The 23,362-nt window shown below is 41.5% G+C and overlaps 1 protein-coding gene across 1 annotated transcript in view; it reads right to left on the minus strand.

The window, feature by feature from the left end:
• Nucleotides 1-23,362, minus strand: part of prkcg (protein kinase C, gamma) — a 36,483-nt gene that overhangs the window by 816 nt on the left and 12,305 nt on the right. The window contains exons 3-16 of the mRNA XM_061674498.1: nt 22,699-22,730; nt 22,473-22,555; nt 21,699-21,810; nt 17,731-17,859; nt 17,483-17,639; nt 14,668-14,869; nt 11,692-11,889; nt 7,975-8,148; nt 5,845-5,936; nt 5,329-5,391; nt 5,032-5,170; nt 1,659-1,739; nt 1,469-1,576; nt 332-472 (exon numbers count right to left, since the gene is read on the minus strand). Of these exons, the coding sequence (XP_061530482.1) occupies nt 332-472; nt 1,469-1,576; nt 1,659-1,739; nt 5,032-5,170; nt 5,329-5,391; nt 5,845-5,936; nt 7,975-8,148; nt 11,692-11,889; nt 14,668-14,869; nt 17,483-17,639; nt 17,731-17,859; nt 21,699-21,810; nt 22,473-22,555; nt 22,699-22,730 (1,711 nt within the window). The remainder of the gene's footprint in view (nt 1-331; nt 473-1,468; nt 1,577-1,658; nt 1,740-5,031; nt 5,171-5,328; nt 5,392-5,844; nt 5,937-7,974; nt 8,149-11,691; nt 11,890-14,667; nt 14,870-17,482; nt 17,640-17,730; nt 17,860-21,698; nt 21,811-22,472; nt 22,556-22,698; nt 22,731-23,362) is intronic.

A 23,362-nucleotide genomic window follows, 5' to 3' on the forward strand; every position in this document is an offset into this window, starting at 1 on the left:
CAAGTTTTGCTCTGACCAACCAATCAGAGGACGGTAAAATGCTGATTTCTTCATGGGGCAGCGTTGTGACTCTGTGAGGACGCATTTGAAATCTGATTGGTTAAAGAAGCAGTCCCACTACTAACACAGTTTAGGTCACATCAACCAGGCCTATGGAACAAATACATTAGCATTTAAGTTGTAGCTAGATGTACTGTAGGTCATTACTTCTGATGAAGTACTGAGAAGAGCAATGATGGGGGGGGGGGGGGGGGGGGAATCATGGTTGTAGGAGAATGGCAGGTATAAGGAAGTAGAGATGTGGTGAGGAGGTCACAGGTGTTGGACTGACAGATCTGGGGATGAAGGGCGGCGGGATCTCCAGCCTCTCCAGACGGTCCCAGTCCATCCAGCGGAAGAACGGATGCTCCCTGATCTCACGCTCGGCGTCCTCTCCTCCACCGAGGCGCTTGCCGGGGTGCTTTGTCAGGAGCTTCAGTTGGGAAAAAAAAAGGAAAGATGACCTTCAAAAACAGTGTGGGATTATAAGTATATCTTATTCTCCTCTTGATTTCATAACCTCCATCGATGCATTTTCGATAGCTCTTGTCCAAATTTGAGTTGTGGGGAGCTACAGCGTAGCACTGTTGACAGTTGGGCAAAAGGCGGGGCACCTTGGCTATTCCAACTACAGGAAGTCTAAATGGACAAAAGTATGGAGTTGGTCCCCATTTTGTAGCTTTCTATAATAGCTTGCACTCTTCCAGGAAGACTTTCTACAAGATTTTGAACTTTGCCCATTTAAGAGGTTACTCAATCTCTGTTGTAGTTAATCCAAAAGATGTTTGATGCCAGTTCTTCCACACCAATATCATCCAAGCATTACTTTATAAACTGTGCCTGTTGCACATATTGTTCCCACAAAGTTGGAAGAAAACAATTGTCAAAGGTGCGGTCCAACCTTCGATTAATTACTTAATTGATAGAGGCGTTTGTCCCAACTCTTTTGATCATACAGTGTTGTAATTAGTGGTACACGGGGTCCCTCTAGTGGTAGGCAAAAGAATCATTGCCTAAGTACAGTTCAGTTGTATTTAACTTTTTAGTACAATTGTTTGTTTTTCAAACTGTTTGTTTTGCAACTTTTATTTTGGTAGAACTGTCCTTAATATATATGTGCAATACAGTTTAATTGAATCAATATTAATGTAGAATTTTTAATTTTTCATTATTTAGGGTTAATGTTAAAACTGTGTATACAGTAACGTTACAGTGGATTACAATAATATCAAATATACTTTTTAAGAATAAAGCTGCTGCCTCATTTTAATAATAATAATTAAAATAAAATGTATTTCAATACTATTTTGAAGGTCTACTACGCTGCTGTTTTTTAATGTTGGTCATGATGGTGGTACTTGGAGAGCTCAGTATGTTTTTGAGGTGGCTAAGTGCGAGAAGCACTAATATAGCTCGTGTGCATACGTACTCCCTTGCAGATGGCGATAGCTTCACGGGAGAGACTCTTGGGGTAGGAAACACACTGTTCCATGATGGACTGGAAAAGCTCCTCCTCATCGATGCCGTCAAAAGGCGGCTGGAAAAAAAAGTGCAATAAAAAAACAACAACAACGCAACAGACAGAAACTTGAGAGGCTTAAAATGGTTATGTATAATACCTGTCCTGCCAACATTTCATAGAGCAACACTCCAAAAGACCACCAGTCCACCGCTTTATTGTAGGGCTGATAGGCCACAATCTGCAAATAAGGAAGAATTGGTCATTAAGTCCCATTTCTACTATTTTCAGCTTCATATGCAAGTTTTGGCTTTCCATTGTGGCTTTAGATTCATAAATAAAAGAACAGGAATGGGCGAAAACTAGAGAGCAGATTTTTCCTGTTCATTTTCAGACAAATTACACGAGTATTTGATAAAAGAACGGCTACAATCTTAAATAATAGCCAAAAAGAGGTTAACGGTTTGTAGGTTAAGACTGTCTCCTGGATCCTAGTTTGGGTAGAAAAAGAGCTGAAAATCGGACAATTACCACTTCCTTTTTATTTGAAAAACAACACTCGCAAATCACGACAAAAAAATCAACTGATTGGGGGCTCGTATCTTGAAAAACGTCCAAGTTGGGTCACTCGCATCTCAAGGCACCAATGTATATACTTTTCTTTCTTTTTTTTATGCTGAATTTTTGTAAGTAACTACTATTACAGGCTACCTTAAAAAAACTAAAAAGTTAGGGTTATTCATTCATATACAGTATACTTCATGTATAAGAAAAAGGTATCCTATGTCTGAGCGAAATGGATGAAAAGGCTCAACATTATAAATATAGATTGTTTTGCACAAATGCGATTTATATTTTTTATTATTATTATTTTTACATTGTTTAAATTTTACTTCAAGTTTTACACTTGCGTGACAGTTACAGTGAAGAATTTGAGATGTGTGATGTTGAACATTCCCTTCTTCCCAGTTTTCTTGACTGCGGCATGACAGAGTTTTGGGATTTCCATGTGTCTTTAGGTTGGTGTGAATGACAGATAATTAAATGGGGATTATTGGATCTTAAGCGGCGGGTAGAAGTGCTGAAATGAGGCATATAGTCAGGGGTCTGGACTTGTGATAGTGTGACTTTTGAATTGAATTCAACACGCCTTAGTGGGGATCCGGGGAAGACACTGGAGCCCAGGGGTTATCCGAGTGAAGTGAATCTTGTGGTGTGAAGTCACAAAGTACAAATACTTTGTTACTGTACTAAAGTAGATTTTGCCGGTATCTGCATCAGTTAGAGGTGCAACAATGGATCGATTAATTGACAACTTATGAATTGTCAAATTAATTGACAACTATTTTGATAATTAATTAATTATTCAGAGATTTTGTTTTACTTAAAATTGTCCAAATTCTCAGAATTTTCGCTGCTCAACTGTATATATTCTCACATTTCTGTAGTCCTCCATGAAAGCTAGACTGATTATCTTCGTGTCTAATCAAAATAAGACATTTGCAAACATTTGATTTTATTTTGGAAAATAATGGTAAACATTTTGACCTTTTTTCTGACATGTTACGGACCAAACCGGTAACTGAATCATTATCAGTTTATGCACTGTCAATTTGAAATAATATTTTGTTTCTTCAATAAAGCGATGGAAATTGAATAATATGTTTATACTATTCCTTGATTAATCAAAAAAGATTATGGACAGATTAATAGATTATTAAAATTATGGTTAGTTCCAGTCGTACTTGAGTATTTATTTTTCTGATGAGTTTTTACTTTTACTCCATTTGAAAACAGATATCTGTATCTTCTACTCATTACGCTGTTAAAATAGTTTTGCCACTTTTGTAACCTAATCGAATGACGACACAGCGTAGAAATTTTTTTTACTCAAAGATGTTGGATTAGTACAGTATTTCAGTTTTCTTACCACAGTATTGTTATTATTATTATTGTTTTTTCCTAACAGTATAAGTAATTGTATTTAAGTACAGTTCTTTTAAGGAAGTAACTAAGTACTTTTGCCACCTCAGGTACAAAGTGTTGCATTAACTGAGAGTGAATGCATGAATGAGTATAGAAATGTGGGGGGAAAAAACAGGAATATGTTCACAAGAATGTGTGTGTGTGTGTGTGTGTGTATGTGTGTGTCTCACAGGAGAACAAACCCACAGCCCCCTGGGGAGAGTATATTGTATCGCAACCAAAGTGTCAAACGCAACAGAATCAATGGGTGTTTACATAAGAGAGTCAATACTCAGGGGCCCCCTATGTTTATCAAAGATGTGCACAACAGTCACGTTCTCTCTTTTGTCTCTCCCAGTTGTTCATGTCTGCTACTCCTTCAATTCCCCCCTGCACACACACAAACACACGCACACACACACGCACACACATGTACACACACACACACACATGCACACACACACACACACACACACACAGACACATGCCGTACTGTAAACACGATTCATCACACGGTGCAAATACCCTTTTGTTAAGTGTTTTCGGGCCAGCTGGATTAATTTGTGTTTGAGATTTTTCCAATAGTTTTAGCACTTTCTCAATCATACATACGTGCGCGGGGGACTTCATCAGTCACTCTTGTCAAGCGTGGTACTAAGAGAGCACCAATGGTGATACAAGGTCTCTGAAGGACAGTGGTGGTTTTGCGGCGGTGTGTGTTGCAAGCTTCCACTGTGCTAATTGAATTGGCTAATGACTGGGGAAAAAACACTGACAAGGTCACAGGGGAGGAATGAAGGGAGACTGCAGTGACGGGCTGCAGGTAAAAGAAGAACAAGAGAGGAAACCAGCCCAAGCGGTGCAGTTCAGTATGTTTGGGTTGGTTAGGTTTGATGTGGCTCGTGTGGGAGAGATGGCCATAGCTGTGTAGGGGAGTGGTAAGCAATCAGGGTCAGCAACCAAACAGTTTCTAACTGCTACAAGATGGCAGCTAACCACTACTTTTTTCTAAATGAAGGTCCTCAACTTACTTCCACATAATTCCTTGCCACCAGGACGGCAGTAGATGGTGACAAAGCACTACTTTTGTCTAAATGAAGCTCCTCAACTCACTTCAACATAGTTCCTTGACACAAGGATCCCACAAGATGGCAGCAAAGCATTAATTTCTTTTAAATGAAGCTCCTCAACTCACTTCAAAATAGTTCCTTGAAAACAGGATGCCAGTAGATAGTGGTTAAAATCAAGCTCCACAACTTACTTCAACATAGTTCCTGGGCACAAGGATGCCACCAGATGGCGGAAAAGCGCTTTTGTCACTTGAGCAAAAAAAAAAAAAAAAAAAAAACAGCAAATAGGAGTTTTTCAGCAACTAACGGAGGACAGGTCCCCACCCAAAAATGTGTGAAAAGTCAAATTTGCGCATATGCGGGGGTTCACTTTACTGTAGTCTGGTAGATGGTTGTCAAAAATTGGCACTGAGCAGTGAATTTGGCACAACTTTTGACGATGAAAACGAAGTACCAAATAGCCCTTCTTGGCAGTCCAAAAGCAGGGTGTGGGCCTACCTCGGGAGCGATGTAGTCTGGGGTTCCACAGAACGTGTGCGTGCTGTCGCCTTCAAACATTCCCTCCCTGCACATCCCAAAGTCGGCGATCTTAATGTGGCCCTCGCTGTCCAGCAGCACATTGTCCAGCTTTAGATCCCTGATGAAAGGTGGGACGACACGCTCTATGATTCATTTTGATGGATACCAGCTTTAAAAGAGTCGTTTGCTGAGAAAGACAAGAGCGATGTGGCTTTTGCTCGCTGCACTGCAGAGGAACGATTCAGGCCCCCAAATGTGACATAAATCAGCTTTTACCTGTAGATGATCCCTTTGCTGTGGAGGAAGAAGAGGCCCACCGCTATCTCTGCTGCGTAAAACCTGCAGGTGGAGAGAGAGTGAGAAAGAGAGCGTGAGAAAGAGAAAGAGACAGAGAGAGAGAGAGAGAGAGAGAGAGAGAGAGAGAGAGAGAGAGAGAGAGAGAGAGAGAGAGAGAGAGCTTGCTTTAGTGCGTGTACCAGGAAATAAAAGTAAATCAAAAGAGGAAGCATGACAAGAAGAGGCAACAGGGTGATGAAAGGCGGCGGAAGCAACTAGATGAAAGGCAAATAAAAAATTGAGCAATCGGGTAAGAATTAGTTTTGGATGATTGATCAAAGATTATTGGATGACGAGGATGAGAAGACAAGATTAGTGGGAGGAGGCAGTCGCTCCTCCAGCTGAGGACTTTTTCAAGAGTCGGCAAGAATAATGAACAAAGCGGCGAGATAAGTGCACGCGTCCAAGACGAGCAACGAAGAAGTGTGAAAACGCCGTGGAGATAAGCGCACATACGCTGCGTGAGGCTCTTTGAACTTCCCGATGATCTGAATGTGAAACATCAGGTCTCCTCCATTGACGTATTCCATCACATAGTACAGGCGGTCCTGTGGAAATACACACATGGTTCACAGTTAAGAAACAATCTGTAGGATGCTTGTTGGAAAGTGCAAAATAATTATTTCATGTACAGTGGAACCTTGATTTAACAGACTTTGGATTTAATGGACAGGAAATAGTGTCCATTTGGAACTGAAAATGTCTCTTTGTACATTAGCTGACAAAGTCGGTTAGTTCCAGAATTGTCCGCTGTTGTTTACTGACCCTGTGGCGGAATCAACAGACTGGTACCCGTATTTCCGGTTTCTGGGTTGTGTCGCTGTTGTCACAGATATGAAGACTAGAATCGACTAATAGACATGCCTAAGTGGTGGCCATGTTAGCATTAAAGGCAACGCATGGACATTAGCTTAGTGTCGCCGTAGGCGCGCAGTGCAAAAGGGGTGTCGTATCTACCAATTCGTACAATATTTATGGCTTGTTTGCTCCAGAGCTTGTGTCTCATCTCTCGAACATGCTATACTGATTTTGGTACAGTATACAGTTGTGTTTTTGTTAACACCTTTTCTATGGCATCCAATCATAATGGAGGTGAAAAAAGGAAGCGCGCTAACCTTGTGGGTCATGAAAGAGACCCTTGACTAGCCCCCACAACTTTCTACACGCATGTCATATTATCACCCCTCCCAAGCACCAGTGAGGTAAGTTTGGATAAACTTAAAAACTTTTCAAACATTTTCAAACTCTTTTATTTTTGTTTAAAATATATATATTTTTTTACCGTACTGTGCGTTTTTAAGCCATGAAAAAAAGGGCTTCAATTTAACGGACAATCGGCTTGAACGGACGACCCCGCCCACCACCTTATTAGTCCATTAAATCAAGGTTCCACCATATTATTGTAAGTCCTGAGAGGACCATATAGCCCAAAATGTCATGCAGGCTCGTGAATTGGATGTTGGAGGTTTTGTGGTACATTTGGGACCATCTGTAGCCAAGGTGGGCAAACCTCTTTAATCCAGCCTGCCAAGCATTTACTATCAAGAGTCCTATTATCCATCCATCCATCCATTTTCTGAGCCGCTTATCCTCACAAGGGTCGCGGGAGTGCTGGAGCCAATCCCAGCCATCATCGGGCAGGAGGCGGGGTACTCCTGAACTGGTTGCCAGCCAATTGCAGGGCACATATAAACAAACAACCATTCGCACTCACATTCACATCTCGGGACAATTTAGAGACTTCAATTAACCTACCATGCATGTTTTTGGGATGTGGGAGGAAACCGGAGTGCCTGGAGAAAACCCACGCAGGCACGGGGAGAACATGCAAACTCCATACAGGCGGGGCCGGGGATTGAACCCTGGTCCTCAGAACTGTGAGGCAGACACTCTAACCAGTCGTCCACCGTGCCGCCGAGTCCTATTATATTTGCTTAGTTTGGCCCCCCACATCCTGAAAATTGTTAATTAAAATGCAATTGATTAATTTTGAATTTGCTTTTTGTATTAATTTTCTCAGTAAATACAGTTGTGCCCAAGTTAATTAGTGCCTTAATTTTTAAAAATGAATTTATATTCCCTTTTATTTTGTTTTTATACAATACAGTGCTATTCAAAATGTGTTTTTTTGGGAGCTGTAAGGGCTTAATGGCATGTGAATGCATTTGAATGGGGAAAAGTGATTTTCTATATGAGCAAATTAAACTTTGTACGAATAAATTCATTTCGTAAGGTACCACTGTAGTTGATTATATTTATTGTAAACAATACATTTTAGGGCTGGGGTTAGAGTTATATTTATTTAAATCGTGATACATAATTGGTTATTTAATTATAATTTCATTATCCATCCATCCATCCATTTTCCTTACCGCTTATCCTCTCTAGTCACTATAAATAATACAATTAAAAACGTGAGAAACAATGATTTTTCTATTATCAAAGAAAACTATTTTATGTATTTTAGATACACATTTTAACTTTAATATTTATTGATTTTTAACGCATCCGATCTGTCTGTTTATAAACTAAATGTGTCGCTTGAGTGAAAATGTTTGCCTGTAACTGCTCCACATGCATACACACCTCAGTCTGGAAGGCGCAGTAGAGCGACGTGAGAAAGTGGGGACGCATCTGCAGCGCCAGGACCCTCCTCTCCACCAGGGCGCTCTCCGTGTCCTCGTCCTGGAAGAGGACGTCCTTTTTCAGGACCTTAACGGCGAACAGACGCTCGCTGCCTCGCTCCTCTGCCAGCAGCACCTGAGAGGGTGAGAAAAGTTGAAGTTTCATTTGGTGCAAAAGCTTAAAAAAATATTCCAAACCACGAGAAAATCGTTATTCATTTACTACAACTAATGTATCTTTGTTCATCTATTTATGCCAGCTATGAATATTGACGGGCAGAACAATTCAAAGTTCTTCCACTTAATGTAAGAGGGTAAAATTAACCCGTGTAGCCACCTGTTGCAACAAATTAATAGCTTTAATTTAAATTAAACAGGGTATGTAAGCACATTTGTGAGCACATTGAAACAAGATCACCATTCAGTATTCATACTGATATTTTTGTTTGGTGGTGTGCTGGGAAATGTTTCGGATGTAAAATATGTGACCTTGGCTCAATAAAGGTTGGCAAACATTGATCTGACGTGATGAGAGCCAATGTGTGGCATTGCATTCAATTACAGCAAAGGGACAACAATATGATTTTAGTGCAATAATGAATGATACAGTCAGTAGAAATTATTTTTAATTTGATTATTTTTAGTTTGCAGCTATATAACATCATGTCCATTTACACAATGTAATGGGATCCAATATAAGATCTACATGAAAATTGTGCCTATACAAAGATGTGAATTTTAAAGTGGAGTCGTAAATAAACCGGTGTTTATTTATAGAGCACAACAACTACACGACAGTACTTGGCTTCAAGGGAAAAAGATGAATACATTCAAAGCTTACTTGAATGTGACTCAGAATGCATTTCCCTGTAAGGCTTTATGTTCTTCCTTCGCTTTTGCACGTGCCAACTGTCGCGTGGTCAGTGTGTCATCAGTGATCCATGTCATCCTGTCGTGTGCATTGCGGGCATCCTAAAAATCATGCACGTGCTGCCGCTATTAGGACGGATGCCCGTGCTTGTTGTGGCGCAATGACTGAAAATAACATTTAATTAATGCTCCCCATATTTCAAGGCACATTAATGTCAAAATGGGCAAAAGGCACTTGTGTTTTCTAATCAGAAACTACAGCTAGGGGTTGCTCTAAAAGCTAATGATGCTATAATTTTCTACAAGATTTTAGGGAAAGAACTAATGGAAAGCCCTTGGCTGAGAAAGAGTCTTGGCGACATTGCAGAGCTGTGTGCTAATGTTTACTTGCTATAGAATCTTAATTCACTTTACAATTAGTAGGCTGTGTGTGTGCATGCTCTCTGTGTGCTTACAAGGATATTGAAAACCTGCCACTCATTGACAGAAATCCTGTCCACCTCTTCCATCCAATACGGGTGTTCCTTTGCCTATTTGCTGATTTTTAAAAACATTATTTTAAGCTAGCTTCCATTATTTACTGAAAAACACTGAAATTCACAAGATGGCACCAAAGCCCTGTCTAAAAATGGTAGCCCTTTGGCCCCATCTTGTGGCATCCTGGTGCTAAAGAACTATGTTGAAGTGAGCAGAGGCACTTTTATTTATAGGCTAAAGCAGTGTCTAATACAAAAGTAACGCTTTGGTGCCATCTTGTGGCATCTACAGGTAATTATAAACCTTTTTAGGGGTGGGTCAATGACTAACAGACATTCGGAGTGATGTTGTACTCTATGGGTCCGTTTGGAAATGGACTCGGAGCGGGCTCTGCTACACTCCAGATCATTTGGAAACAGAGTGCCGATGGAATGTGCTGTTCGGCTATTCAGAGGGCCACATTCTGGGAGAGCCGGCACGCACTCAGGCCGCTCTGACTGGGGAGACAGAGCCGCAGAGCGGCAGGCAGGATTAGCATTGAAGCTGTTCAATCAAGATGTGAGGGTTGTGGGTTGAAGGGGGAATTTTGAAAGACCTCATTCTCCATTCCTGTACAGTACATATACAGTAATTCAACTTCGTAAATTCAAATAAATGCCCTATTGGAACACTGACACTCTCAGAGTAGAGTGTGTCAGTGTGTCAGATTGAACTCAACTCACTTCAACAGTTTCTTTGGACCAAGTTGCCACAAGATGGTGACAAAGCAGTATTTGTTTTCCCAAGTGAAGCTCCTCAACTCAGGTCAACATAGTACGTTGGCAGCAGGATGCTATAATATAGCAGCAAAGCAATATTTTTATCTGAATGAGGCTATTCTACTCACTTCAACATAGTTCATTGGCACCAAACTGTCAAAAGATGGCGGCAAAGCTTTTTGTTATACACTTTTTTTTAGCATCGTGAACAATTTCCAGATGGTAGTTCTGATTAATTAGTGGATATGTTATTTTTATTAAAAAACGTTTCTTTTTTTTCCAAAAACAAGGACATTTTTAAGTGACCCCAAACATTTGAACAATAGTGAATATTTTTAGGCGGCACGGTGGCCTCACAGTTCTGAGGACCGGGGTTCAATCCCCGGCCCTAACCGTGCCTGCGTGGGTTTTGTCCGGGCACTCCGGTTTCCTCCCACATCCCAAAAACATGCATGGTAGGTTAATTGAAGACTCTAAATTGCCCATAGGTGTGAATGTGAGTGTGAATGGTTGTTTGTTTATATGTGCCCTGCGATTGGCTGGCAACCAGTTCAGGGTGTACCCCGCCTCTTGCCCGTTGAAAGCTGGGATAGGCTCCAGCACTATATATAATTGGCTCAGAAAATGGATGAATGGATGAATATTTTTAACAACAAACTGAATTTCAAATTAAAAGTCATGGCAATTTGGGACAAGAAAATATGCTTGTACTTGTAATGCTTTCACCTGAGCTTTAAAAAAACAAAAAAACAAAAAAAAAACAAATAGAGAATAGGTTCCCTGTAATCATGTCTTTCAATATGAGATTACATTTAATTACAATTGAAAAGCTTCATCGAATGAATCATGGATTAATTGTGTGCTCTGTATGATTTATACCATTATAATATAAAGATAATTTTTTTAAAAAGCACATTTGACTATAAGAGAGAGTACGAGAGTAGTTCCCCTGGTATCTAATAGATTTTTCCATTTAGAAATGCAATTGGTCACACATGGAATGCTATAAATCCCATGCATAGTGCTCTTTCTTTCTTGCCTGCTTGTTATCCCATTTCCTCTTGGCCATTTTGTCACTTCCCGCTTCATCGTAATCCTCTCCTTTCCTATCTGTGTGTGCGTCCCTCCCTCAACAGCCTCAAGTCTCCCTCCTTCCTTTCTTATTTCCCCCCCTTTAAACATCCATCTTACGTAAGTTGAGCTCTATTTCTCCCGTCCCCTGTTAAGACTCTCATCTGACAGTTATGAAACAGCACAGGGGAGCTGTAAGACGAGGCAGAAGGACTCCAAACGCCACTCTCTTCATCACGGTTCATTTACAGGAAGGGTGAGGGGGTTACAAAGTGAAAATGGAGAACAGAGGCTCCCCGGGAAGGAGCACCTCCAGGAGGAGCATCTGCTTGCCAGCCAGCCTGAGCTCACGACTGCTGACAGCATAAAAGACGAACACTTGAATTAATCATCAGCCTCTGTTGCAGGGGAGGGACAATGAGCTGAGGAGCTCCCATTTTAATTTTCCTACATGAAGGTCAATCCATCAATAGAAGACATTATTTCAAAAAGAAGATGTTTACTTTGCCAAAACTGCCTTTTCCGAGCACCATGAGGAAGTTGAAGTCGTGGATGCCCACTCTGCCCTTGCCCTGCGCGTGGGAGTCGGGGGGCAGACAGGAGGGCACGGGGGTCAGGGGCAGGGCCACAGGGAGGGGTTCGGGCAGGGTGGCGGGTCCAACTTGAGGCAGCGTGGGCGTGGTGCCGTCTGGCTGATGCTCCTGCAGAGCAACACGTGATTAGATGCGGTCCAAACACTCAACCAACGTCAACCTCAAGTTCACCTCTCCGGGTTTTAATTGAAGGCAGGCAGAGCAAGCCTGCACCCTGGTGGGAGGAGAGCAGGGATCCTCAGTAATATACAGTCTTACCTTGACATATACATTTCATTCATACAGTGACCACTCGTATCTCAAATCATCTTTCCCCATTGAAATGACTAGAGATACGATTAATCCATTCCAGCTTGCCCCCCAAAAAACAACAAAAATGTTGTAATGTGTTTTTTAAAAAAGGAAACTAGCCCATTTAAAACCCATTTAACAGAGTCAGACCTTATAGCTCTGTGAAAATACATGTCTCAGTATGATGCACTGCAGCACTGCAAACTACAACCCACAACAATAAACATATTGTTAAATGAATACTTCTCTGACAGTGCTAATCAAAATTGAGCATTATTATCTTTGTAAAGGCAGATGTTTGTATTGGAACTCATTAGATAGCACAGGTGTCCCTAACGTGTGCTGTGATATATCAAGTGACTTATTTTTTAAATTTTTATTTATTTTTTTTAAATGTTTTTATTTGCTCAGATAGCGCTCCCGCTGGGGACTCCATCATTCTGCTGGGGGACTTCAATGCTCACGTGGGCAATGACAGTGAGACCTGGCGTGATTGGGAGGAACGGCCCCCCTGATCAGAACCCGAGCAGTGTTCTGTTATTGGACTTCTGTGCTCGTCACGGATTGTACATAACGAACATCATGTTCAAGCATAAGGGTATCCACACGTGCACTTAGCACCAGGACACCCTAGGTCGCAGTTCGATGATCGACTTTGTGGTCGTGTCATCGGAATTGCGGCCGCATGTCTTGGACAATCGGGTGAAGAGAGGGGCAGAGCTGTCAACTGATAACCACCTGGTGGTGAGTTGGCTCCGATGGTGGGGGAAGATGCCGGTCCGACGTGGCAGGCCCAAACGTATTGTGAGGGTCTGCTGGGAACGTCTGGCAGAATCCCCTGTCAGAAGGAGTTTCAACTCCCACTTACGACAGAACTTTGGTCATGTTCCGGGGGAGGTGGGGGACATCGAGTCCGAGTGGACAATGTTCCGCGCCTCCATTGCTAAGGCGGCCGACTGGAGCTGTGGCCGTAAGGTGGTCGGTGCCTGTCGTGGCGGCAATCGAACCCGTTGGTGGACACCAACGGTGAGGGATGCCGTCAAGCTGAAGAAGGAGTCCTATCGGGGCACACTCCTCAGCCTCCCTGGTAAGGTCTATTCAGGGGTGCTGGAGAGGAGGGTCCGTCGGGAAGTCGAATCTCAGATTCAGGAGGAGCAATGTGGTTTTCGTCCTGGCCGTGGAACAGTGGACCAGCTCTACACCCTTGGCAGGATCCTCGAGGGTGCATGGGAGATCGCCCAACCAGTCTACATGTGTTTTGTGGACTTGGAGAAGGCGTTCGACCGTGTCCCTCGGGGAGTCCTGTGGAGGGTGCTTCGGGAGTATGGGGTACCGAACCCCCTGATACAGGCTGTACGGTCCCTGTATGACCGGTGTCAGAGTTTGGTCCGCATATCCGGCAGTAAGTCGGAGTCGTTCCCGGTGAGGGTTGGACTGCGCCAAGGCTGCCCTTTGTCACCGATTCTGTTCATAACCTTTATGGACAGAATTTATAGACGCAGCCGAGGCGTAGAAGGGGTCCGGTTTGGTGGCCTCAGTATTGCATCTATGCTTTTTGGAGATGATGTGGTTCTGTTGGCTTTATCAAGCCGTTACCTCCAACTCTCACTGGAGCAGTTCGCAGCCGAGTGAGAAGCGGCTAAGTTGAGAATCAGCACCTCCAAATCTGAGACCATGGTCCTCAGTCGGAAAAGGGTGGCATCCACTCTCCAGGTCGGGGATGAGATTCTGCCCCAAGTGGAGGAGTTCAAGTATCTTGGGGTCTTGTTCACGAGTGAGGGATGATTGGGACGGGAGATCGACAGGCAGATTGGTGCAGCGTCTGCAGTGATGCAGACTTTGTATCGGTCCATTGTGGTACAGAAGGAGCGAAGCCGAAAGGCGAAGCTCTCAATTTACCGGTCGATCTACGTTCCTACCCTCACTATGTGGGTCGTGACCGAAAGAACAAGATCCCGGATACAAGCGGCCGAAATGAGTTTCCTCTGCAGGGTGTCCGGGCTCTCCCTTAGAGATAGGATGAGGAGCTCGGTCATCCGGGAGAATCTCAGAGTTGAGTCGCTGCTCCTCCACATCGAGAGGAGACAGATGAGGTGGCTGGGGCATCTGATTCGGATGCCTCCCGGACGCCTCCCTGGTGAGGTGTTCCGGGCACGTCTAACCGGGAGGAGACCCTGGGGACGACACAGGACACACTGGAGCGACTCCGTCCTTCGGCTGGCCTGGGAACACCTCGGGATCCCCCTGGAAGAGTTGGATGAAGTGGCTGGGGAGAGGGAAGTCCGGGCGTGCCTGCTAAAGCTACTGCCCCCGCGACCCGACCCGGATAAGCGGTAAAAAATGGATGGATGGATGGATTTGCTCAGATAAACTCAAAGTGGCAGTACAAGATTGTGTGAGTCATAGCGGCTTGGTTTTATTGGAAGTAAATATTTGTAATGAGATAAAGGCCAAGCCAAGGCTGAGGAGAAGTGGCAGCACATTAAAACGGTAAGTGGCAGCCTCACTGTCTGGTCAGTGAATATAAATGCCTTCCTCTTCTTTTTGCCCAACAGGCACTCAATGATTTATAGTCGTATTTTTTTACAGTCGTACCTGCAGGTCCGCATCAGGCACAGGGATGTTGTAATACTCTCCCTCGTCTTGCGCTAGCAGCTTGAACCAGCCGCTGATGGGACGCCGGAAGATCTCACTGACTCCAAACGACAGCGCGCCCATGAAATCGTTGCGGGACGTACGGTCCCAGTCCCACACCTCCACAGACAGTCGCCTGTCCCACTGGTGGCCACGCACTGAACTGCACAGACACATGCAAACTGCTTTAAAACCAAGTGAGTTACTCCACTATGACAGAGCAAAAGATACAATGGTAGCTTTTCCTGACAACAGATTTTTTCAGCTAAAATTGAAAAAGAAAACTGTAGAACAATTAAAATAAAATGTATTTACACTTTTAACTAAGCAGTTTTCTTGAGCTAAAGCTACAGTAAAACTTCCAAAGCCCAGTATACCAACCCAAAAAACATATTTTAAATTTTACACACCACAGAGAAGAGTATTGTTAACAAGGCCGACAAATTTGAATGAATAAAAACAAAAAATCGTAAGGTATGTGAAATCAGGCTTCAAAATGGTCAAGAAACGAGATCTTCTTTTAGCTTCCAGGACGCTGTGGGTATGTCGCTGAATGCTTTGAAAACCCAACCCTACGGAACTTTCAGCTGTCAATCAAAATTTCCCAGCAATCCACATTGCACACGTGCTCACTTAGCCTCTGAGCCCTGGCATAATGACCGGCAGCCGCGCTGGCACAATTTTCCCCCCTTTGCGTCTGTTGAAATTTAGCGGGCCGTGCAACACGCTGCTGTGGCCGCATAAGGCGCACTTTTTTCCTCCTCTTCGCCCAGACATTGTGGTCAGCAACTATGAGGCTGATGGCCCTAACTGGCGGGTTGGTGCGCGGCACGGTTCAGTGCCTCGCTACGCGCCACAAGTGGGGGCACACAATAGCAGAGACACTGTAGCCCAAATTACACAAAACACATTACACTCGAGGGAAGATTTTTATTTATTTATTTATTTTTTAGTTGTAGGCATAGTTTGATTGCCAGTTGCACTCTATACTTTTAGAATTGGGCAAATTATTATGAATAAGGAAGCGGCAATTACGTCGAATGGCCACTGCATGGAATAAGGACACTTCCCCCACTATATAACTGTATAACTACCAAGTCAATCAACAAGGAAGTAAACCCCCCAGCCTCCACAAGTCATTCACATTGAAAACTGAGATGGTGTTCAGTCATTTTAGACCTAAACTGTTCTCAGTCTTTGCACGTTGAAGCACTTACCTTCAAACATATTTAATTATTTAAAAAAAAGAAAAAAAAGAAAAAAAACACTGACACAAATAACTTTACTGGATCTTTAAAAAGTAATTAAAAAATGCTGTTTCTTTCTAATAAAATTATAGTAAACATTTAAAATAAAATTACAATTAAATTATTAATTTAAAACAACTATTTGTTCCTGATTATAAAATTATAGTACACATTTAAAATATAATCACAATTAAATTGTTAATTTAAAACTACTATTTTTTAAATGAAAAACTAATAAAATAATAAGCCTAAATTGTTAATTGATAATTATCTTCATTATAAAATATTCTTTTTAAATATAAAATTACATTTAAAAATACAAATCAAAACAATTTATCAATTATAATGATTTATTACATTAACAAATTTCATAATTTCATGTTTTTGCTTTATAAAATAATATATAAATATATCTAAAAAAATATAATAAAACCCGACCATTTATTTAATGAAATCTTCAGAAAATGTAGCTTCATAATTATATCCATCCATCCATTTTCTGAGCCGCTTCTCCTCACTAGGGTCACGGGAGTGCTGGAGCCTATCCCAGCTGTCATCAGGCAGGAGACGGGGTACACCCTGAACTGGTTGCCAGCCAATCGCAGGGCACATAGGAACAAACAACCATTCGCACTCACAGTCATGCCTACGGGCAATTTAGAGTCTCCAATTAATGCATGTTTTTGAGATGTGGGAGGAAACCGGAGTGCCCGGAGAAAACCCACGCAGGCACGGGGCGAACATGCAACCTCCACACAGGCGGGGACGAGGATTGAACCCCGCACTTCAGAACTGTGAGGCTGACGCTCTAACCAGTCGGCCACCGTGCCGCCGCTTCATAATTATATTTAAAATAATTTAAGTTTACACAAAACCAAATATACAATAAAAAAGATAGATACTGTATATTGTAATATTTCTTTCCTAAATAAAAAAATACCCCCCCCAAAAAACATTGTTAGAAATTGCAAAATAAAATATAACCATTTGTTTCATGCAAATATTTGTCCTAACAAAGTAATTATTTTCGGATTAAATTAGACTAAATAATAATGAATGAATGGATAAATTATTTAATTTAAAATAAATATTAGGTCATTATATCATTATGTGTTTTTTTTAAACAAATTAAATCTTTTTTTACATAAATCTAATTTAAAATTATATATATATAGATATATTGCTACTATTTATGTAGAAATATTTGAATATAAATAATTGTCCTAATAAATTAATAATAATAATAATTATTATTATTATCTGATTAAGTTATACTTGATAATAATGAAAGAATGTTTTTTTAAAATGTAAGATCAATAAATGTTAGTTCATTATAAAATATTTATAGTTTTTATAAAGTATGTGTTTATGTTTTTTTACATAAATCTAAAAAACAAATAAAAACAACAAAATGATTTTCTGATAAAGGAACATTTGACTTAGCTCATTAAACTGTGGTACATGCAGTACGCACTGTAGGCTGACACAAAACTCCCTCTCCACATCACATTCATGCTTTGTGGACTCACAAAGTAAAACTTTCATTCCAGACAGGATTGAGTGTGGAGCGGATGGTCTTGGTCTTCTGTTTGCTGTGGCTCTTTGGGTCGGGAATCAATTTAAGTTTAATGTACGGGTCTGACAGGCCATTTGGATCCATGGGCATCAGGTTACGAGCCTCCCGTACTGCAGAGAATGAGAACAAGTAGAGTGGAGGAAGAAAGAAAACACTGTCTGAGTAATGTTGTGCTTTTGTTTACCTCGGTTGACTTCTCACCTGTGACGAACACGTCTTCCTTCTCGCCTCGAATCGTCAAGTGGATACGGCCCCGCTTCTCCGTGTGGTCTTGGCCACAAAGACTGGGAACGCTTGTTTCACATCGCCGATGGACGTTCATGTCACAACCTACAAGGATTACAAATATATGCATCAGTGCAAGACCAATAAAGTAGTAAATATGCATTGAAGTATATAAATATAGAGAAGTGCCTTGAGATGCGAGCCGTTGCTTGTCGTATATCTCAAGGCAACAATGTATTGAAAATGTTATTTTAATAGATTTAATGGCCATATTCATAGGTCACTGCATCACAAGATATTTAGATTTTTGATGCTGTGGAATTGTGGGAATACTTATAATACAGTTGTTCAAAAAGTAATAAACCACGACCCTGAATCTCTAATACTATATTTTCAAATTATGTCTAGATATAGGGGGTGTCCACAAAAACACTTAATACTTTCACACTTAGTAGCTACAGATACATGTATTTCATACAGTTTCATATAGTATAGGGCAGCATTATAAACACTCAGTGTGCGCCCCTCTGGTTACTTTCTACTTCAGTGGGATACTTTGGTAAAATCTTTCAGCTCATCCAGGGTTGCAGGACGTAGGGGTACATAAAACTTGCTCTACAAAGAAACACGTCACAAGCAGTTAGCTCCCATGACATTGCAGGCCACATGATGGTCTTTATCCAACGCGGCTCATCAATCTGTTTGGCAAGTGCTCATTGGCAGCAAGATGCAAGTGTGGCAGCGTACTATCTTGCTGAAAAAGTTAGTCAGACTCATCCCCATCAGTAGCTACTGTAGTTGTGGAAACAACCAATTGATGAGCATGTCCAAATAACAGTGACCAGAAGTAACAGGCCATCCCTCCATCATCCTTCTTAAACACCTAACCTATAATTCCATTACAACAAGCTGGCAATTTTTTGACTTGAGTTCGTTGTCACATTTCTGTGGGGCCAATTATTTAATACTTGTGCACTCACTGTAGTTGTCTCGCCATGCTGCACTATTTGCATATACTGGCCACTCATGCCAGAGTAGCATCTGCTCCTTTTGCACACTGATTGAGGAGTATCTGTAACATTGCACAACCGACATTGTCCCAGATGATCGCACTACTCGTCACTTTAAACCGCATACACTCCTTGAAGTCTCAGCGCCCTTTGCACAATGGTCATTGCACCGGACTATTGCAATATTAGTCATTCGAACTGCTCTAAGTGCTAGAGGACTCTGCATCTTTTTGCACAATTGTTTTTTGTCAATGTCTTTATGTCCCCAAAGTGTTCTGTAAATTGACTGTTTGTTGTACTAGAGCGGCTCCAACTACCGGAGACAAATTCCTTGTGTGTTTTGGACATACTTGGCAAATAAAGATGATTCTGATTCTGATTCTGATTCTGAAATAGGAGGAAACCATCAAGTGTTTTAAGGTATTAAGGGTCATAAGACTGAAAATGTCATTCAATATTGTTGATAGGGAATTTATGGAAGGCTCCGGCGCGCCCGCGACCCTAGTGAGGATAAGCGGCTCAGAAAATGGATGGATGGATGGAATTTATGGACTCCATTTTTATCAATATATTGGAATTGGTTTAGATATATAAGGTCAAGGAGTGCTTTTGTGGACACACTGTATGTTCAGGCAAATTTGTTTTTATTTTCAGGTTGGACATATTTGTAGAATGTTTTGTTTGTGTGTTGTTTTGTTGTTAAATCAATAAATGTTATAAGCATAATATAATAACAAATCTACTAATACTACAGCTTTTCAAACAATGGCAAGATAAAGCAATCTATTACAATACAATTGTATGGTATGCTTCATTATTATCATTTGTATGTATTTCTTGATTAGGCGACAGTGCATGCCAAATTGAGGTTAATTTTGTGTATTTTTAGATAACAATTATCATAGGAATGTGTCAGAGGTATATTCCAACACTTGCTAGAGGTTGAACCGATTTGTCCACTCGTCGACAAGTCGTCTTTACTACTCTGCATCGACATTTGAGGCATTTTTGGCATCTTGTCTTACAGATTTACAGATTACAATTTACCACTCTCCTTTTTCCTGTTGTTGCCGGACTATACCGCTCTGTAGAGCAGTGAAATGTATGGCCAACAAAGCGACATCATACAGTATGTATGTGCTAGTTGCGCTGCAAAAATTTGCTGGTTGTGGATGGCAATAGCTGTTAGCCTCGCTAGCTTCAGCTATTCCGATCAGTCAATAGTCTAGGCATAACTGAAGCTCCATCTTCGTCTCCAAATCTTATGTCCAATAATGCACTGACAACAACAGTGTGCTAACAAGAGCGTGGTCATCATAAAAGTTGTATGATACAACATGCACCAACACCGCAACACTGATGTCAATGTGCACGGCTGTACTATGCTACGCTAAGTATGTGAAAATATTTTGCCAAAAATAGCAGTAGCAAGTCTATCCTCAAATACAATAAAAATAAAAAAAAAAACAAGTGAAATAAAAACAGTGAAAAAGAGAAATGCTCAATTTTGTTTAACCTGTCTGTGATGTCGCATCTTATAACATGTTATGCTATGGAACACAAGATGAGACGAGCATACAACAGCTACTTTCAGCATAATGGTAAATTGTATTTTTTCTCATTTGTTTCTATTTGTTCCCATGCCGGTTCGTTGAAATGTTTCTTCACGTGAAATCAGTCCGGGGAACAAAAAAGGTTAGGGACTGCTGTACTGTACAATAATCGACTTCGACTCGACTTTAATCACATTATAATCGACTGCAAAAAATATTTCGTCATTCAAACTGTACTGCTTGCTGAACAATACAGCTGACCAATAACACATTAAAAACCTTTCTTCGGTTTTTGTGTGTCGATCGTCAATGAACAAACTGCTGGTTTACTGCGCCGTGAAAATATATATATTTTATATTTTTGCGTAGTTTTCCCGCTTTAATGTTTAAGATCATCAAACAAATGTAAATATCAGACAAATATAACCCAAGTGAAATTAAAGTGCTGTTTAATTACTTGGCCCTGTGTGAAAAAGTAATTAAGCCTCCCCGATAAATCATGAATTAATTGAGGTTAATTAAGGTTACTGGAAGGTGTGTATCTCGTTACATTTGGCGTAAATACAGCAATATACCAACAGTCAAACGTGGTGGTAGTGTGATGGTCTTGGGCTGCTGTGCTAGTTCAGGACCTGGAAGACTTGATGTGATTGATGGACCCAGGAATTCTGCTCTTTATCAGTTTGTATCCTCAAGCTGAAGCTCAATTGGGTTCTGCAGCAGAATAGCGATCCAAAACACACCAGCAAGTCAACTTCTGAAAAGGCTTAAATAAACAAAATGAAGGTTTTGGAGTGGCGTAGTCAAAGTCCGGACTTCAAACCAACTGAAATGCAGTGGCATGACCTTAAAATGGCAGTTCATGCTCGAAAACCCTCCATTTTTGCTGAATTCAAACAATTCTGCAAGGACGAGTGGGCCAAAATATCTCCACAGTGATGTGAAAGACTCATTACCAGTTATAAAAAACGCTTGATTTCAGTTGTTGCTGCTGAGGATGGCCCAACCACTTATTAAGTTTAGGGGGCCATTACCTTTTCACACAAGGCCAGGTAACTTTGAAACATTTTCTTTTTTTTAAACTTAATAAATGAAATCATTTAAAAACAGCATTTTAAGTTAATTTGGGTTATAGTTGGCTGATATTTACATTTGTTTGATGATCTTGAACATTAAAGTGGGAAAACTATGCAAAAACATAGAATTTGAGAAGGGGGTCAATACTTTTTTACGGTACTGTATATAAACTATTCAGTACACCACCTCTTTTTTTTAATTAAACATTTTTTTTTTTTGCATTTGAGGTTTAAAATGAGGATAACAATGATAATCTATGACTGTTCACATCCTCATAGACTCACAAAGAGGAAGTTGTACCTACAGGCACATTTCATGCCCTGATGTATGAGGCCGTAGAGCAACGAGCCACAGTGGTCGCAGAAGGTGGGGCTGGCGTAGGTGTGGATCTTAAACGTGTGGCAACTTCTCAGGTCCTGAAAGGTAACAAAAACATGGCCGTCTCCAAACGTATGATGACAGCTAAGACTCGTGTTGACATGCATATATGCAGGATGCGGACATTAGGATTAGAATGCTCATGAATAAACCAGATGAGATAAGGACAGACGTGAAAATGTGATCTAGGAATGTGTGTGCGTGTGGTGCAGAAAGGGATGATTCATTTTTATCTGTCATCATCAGCGCCCTCATTCTTTTCACCTTCCTCTCCTCCCGTATATAGTTTAAAATCCTCCATCCTGCTGTGCGTGCACCTTTCACTCTGTTATCATTTCTCACTCTCACACACACACAAAGACACACGCACACACATGCACACACTCCCCATGACCCCATTCATGATGCAGTTTATTTGGACGGCGCACCACCAACAACAACAAAAAAAAACAATGTATGAAGACAAATTGTTCCTCAAAGCTTAAAAAAAGCAACCAAGAGGATGACAAAGGAGTTTGTTTTTCTTCTGCCTTCAAAGTCTTATCAGCCCCCTGACACTCTCCTCCCCATATGCCCACTTCTTCCTGGTGGTAGATCGGACGTCACAAGGATGCGTCTGGATTAATGAGTGAGTGAGCCAGTGTGTCATGCAAGCGTGTGAATACGATGACTCGTGCGCTATGATTGGAAGGCATCTCACGTCTGGTCTGGGGGCAGTCACCGATCCAGGGCAGGTGAAGGTCACAAACTCGTGGCATCTTTTGTGCACCACAAAACTGCAAACTGTAAAGGAAAGAGAGAGAGAGATAGATAAAGAGACAGAGAGAGAGAGAGAGAGAGAGAGAGAGAGAGAGAGAGAAAGAGAGAGACTCAAGTCAGCAACATCATCTCAGCAGATGAATAGCTAAATATTGATTCGTGTGTACCTTGACATTGGAATCCTTGTTTGCCGATGCCCCTGTGAGTGAGTGAGTGAGTGTGAGAGAGGCGCACAGATTAGGACAGCAAAACCATTTAGGCGCAAACACAATCTTCCCCACTAATTAAAAGAACATACATAGGTGGCCCGAACCAGCTGCAAGACATTTAATGTGTCTTTCTTCTGCAATGTCACATGGAGACAAAGCACAGGTATGCCTGAATAGCAGTGTTGGCTTCTTTCCAGAGTCTTCTTAGTGCTTTAATGGAATAATTAAAGCCATTGATTGACTAAAGACTCCACTCAGCATTTGGCCTGGGTGGCCATAATCGCTCGAAGGTGGCCATAATCGCTCGAAGGTGGCCATAATCGCTCGAAGGTGAGGGTGCAAGGAGGGGCGGGGGGTGGGGGTGGGGGGTAACGTGATGCTGCATGAAGTGCATGCATGCGTGGATGGATACAGAAAGGCATGTGAGGACTATTCTGCTTTTGACCAGCAGAGAGCATGAGAGAACCAGCTATGACGCAGCAATTAATCTTCATCGGCTCAGTTGGATGGAATGTTTAATGTAATCGTGCTCTCCGCCCATCATCCATCCATCCATCCATCCATCCATCCATCCATCCATCTAACACCAACAACAACAATTGTTATATGTATACTTCTCTGA

This window comes from Phycodurus eques, chromosome 4 (assembly GCF_024500275.1).
Source record: "Phycodurus eques isolate BA_2022a chromosome 4, UOR_Pequ_1.1, whole genome shotgun sequence".
NCBI lineage: Eukaryota > Metazoa > Chordata > Actinopteri > Syngnathiformes > Syngnathidae > Phycodurus > Phycodurus eques.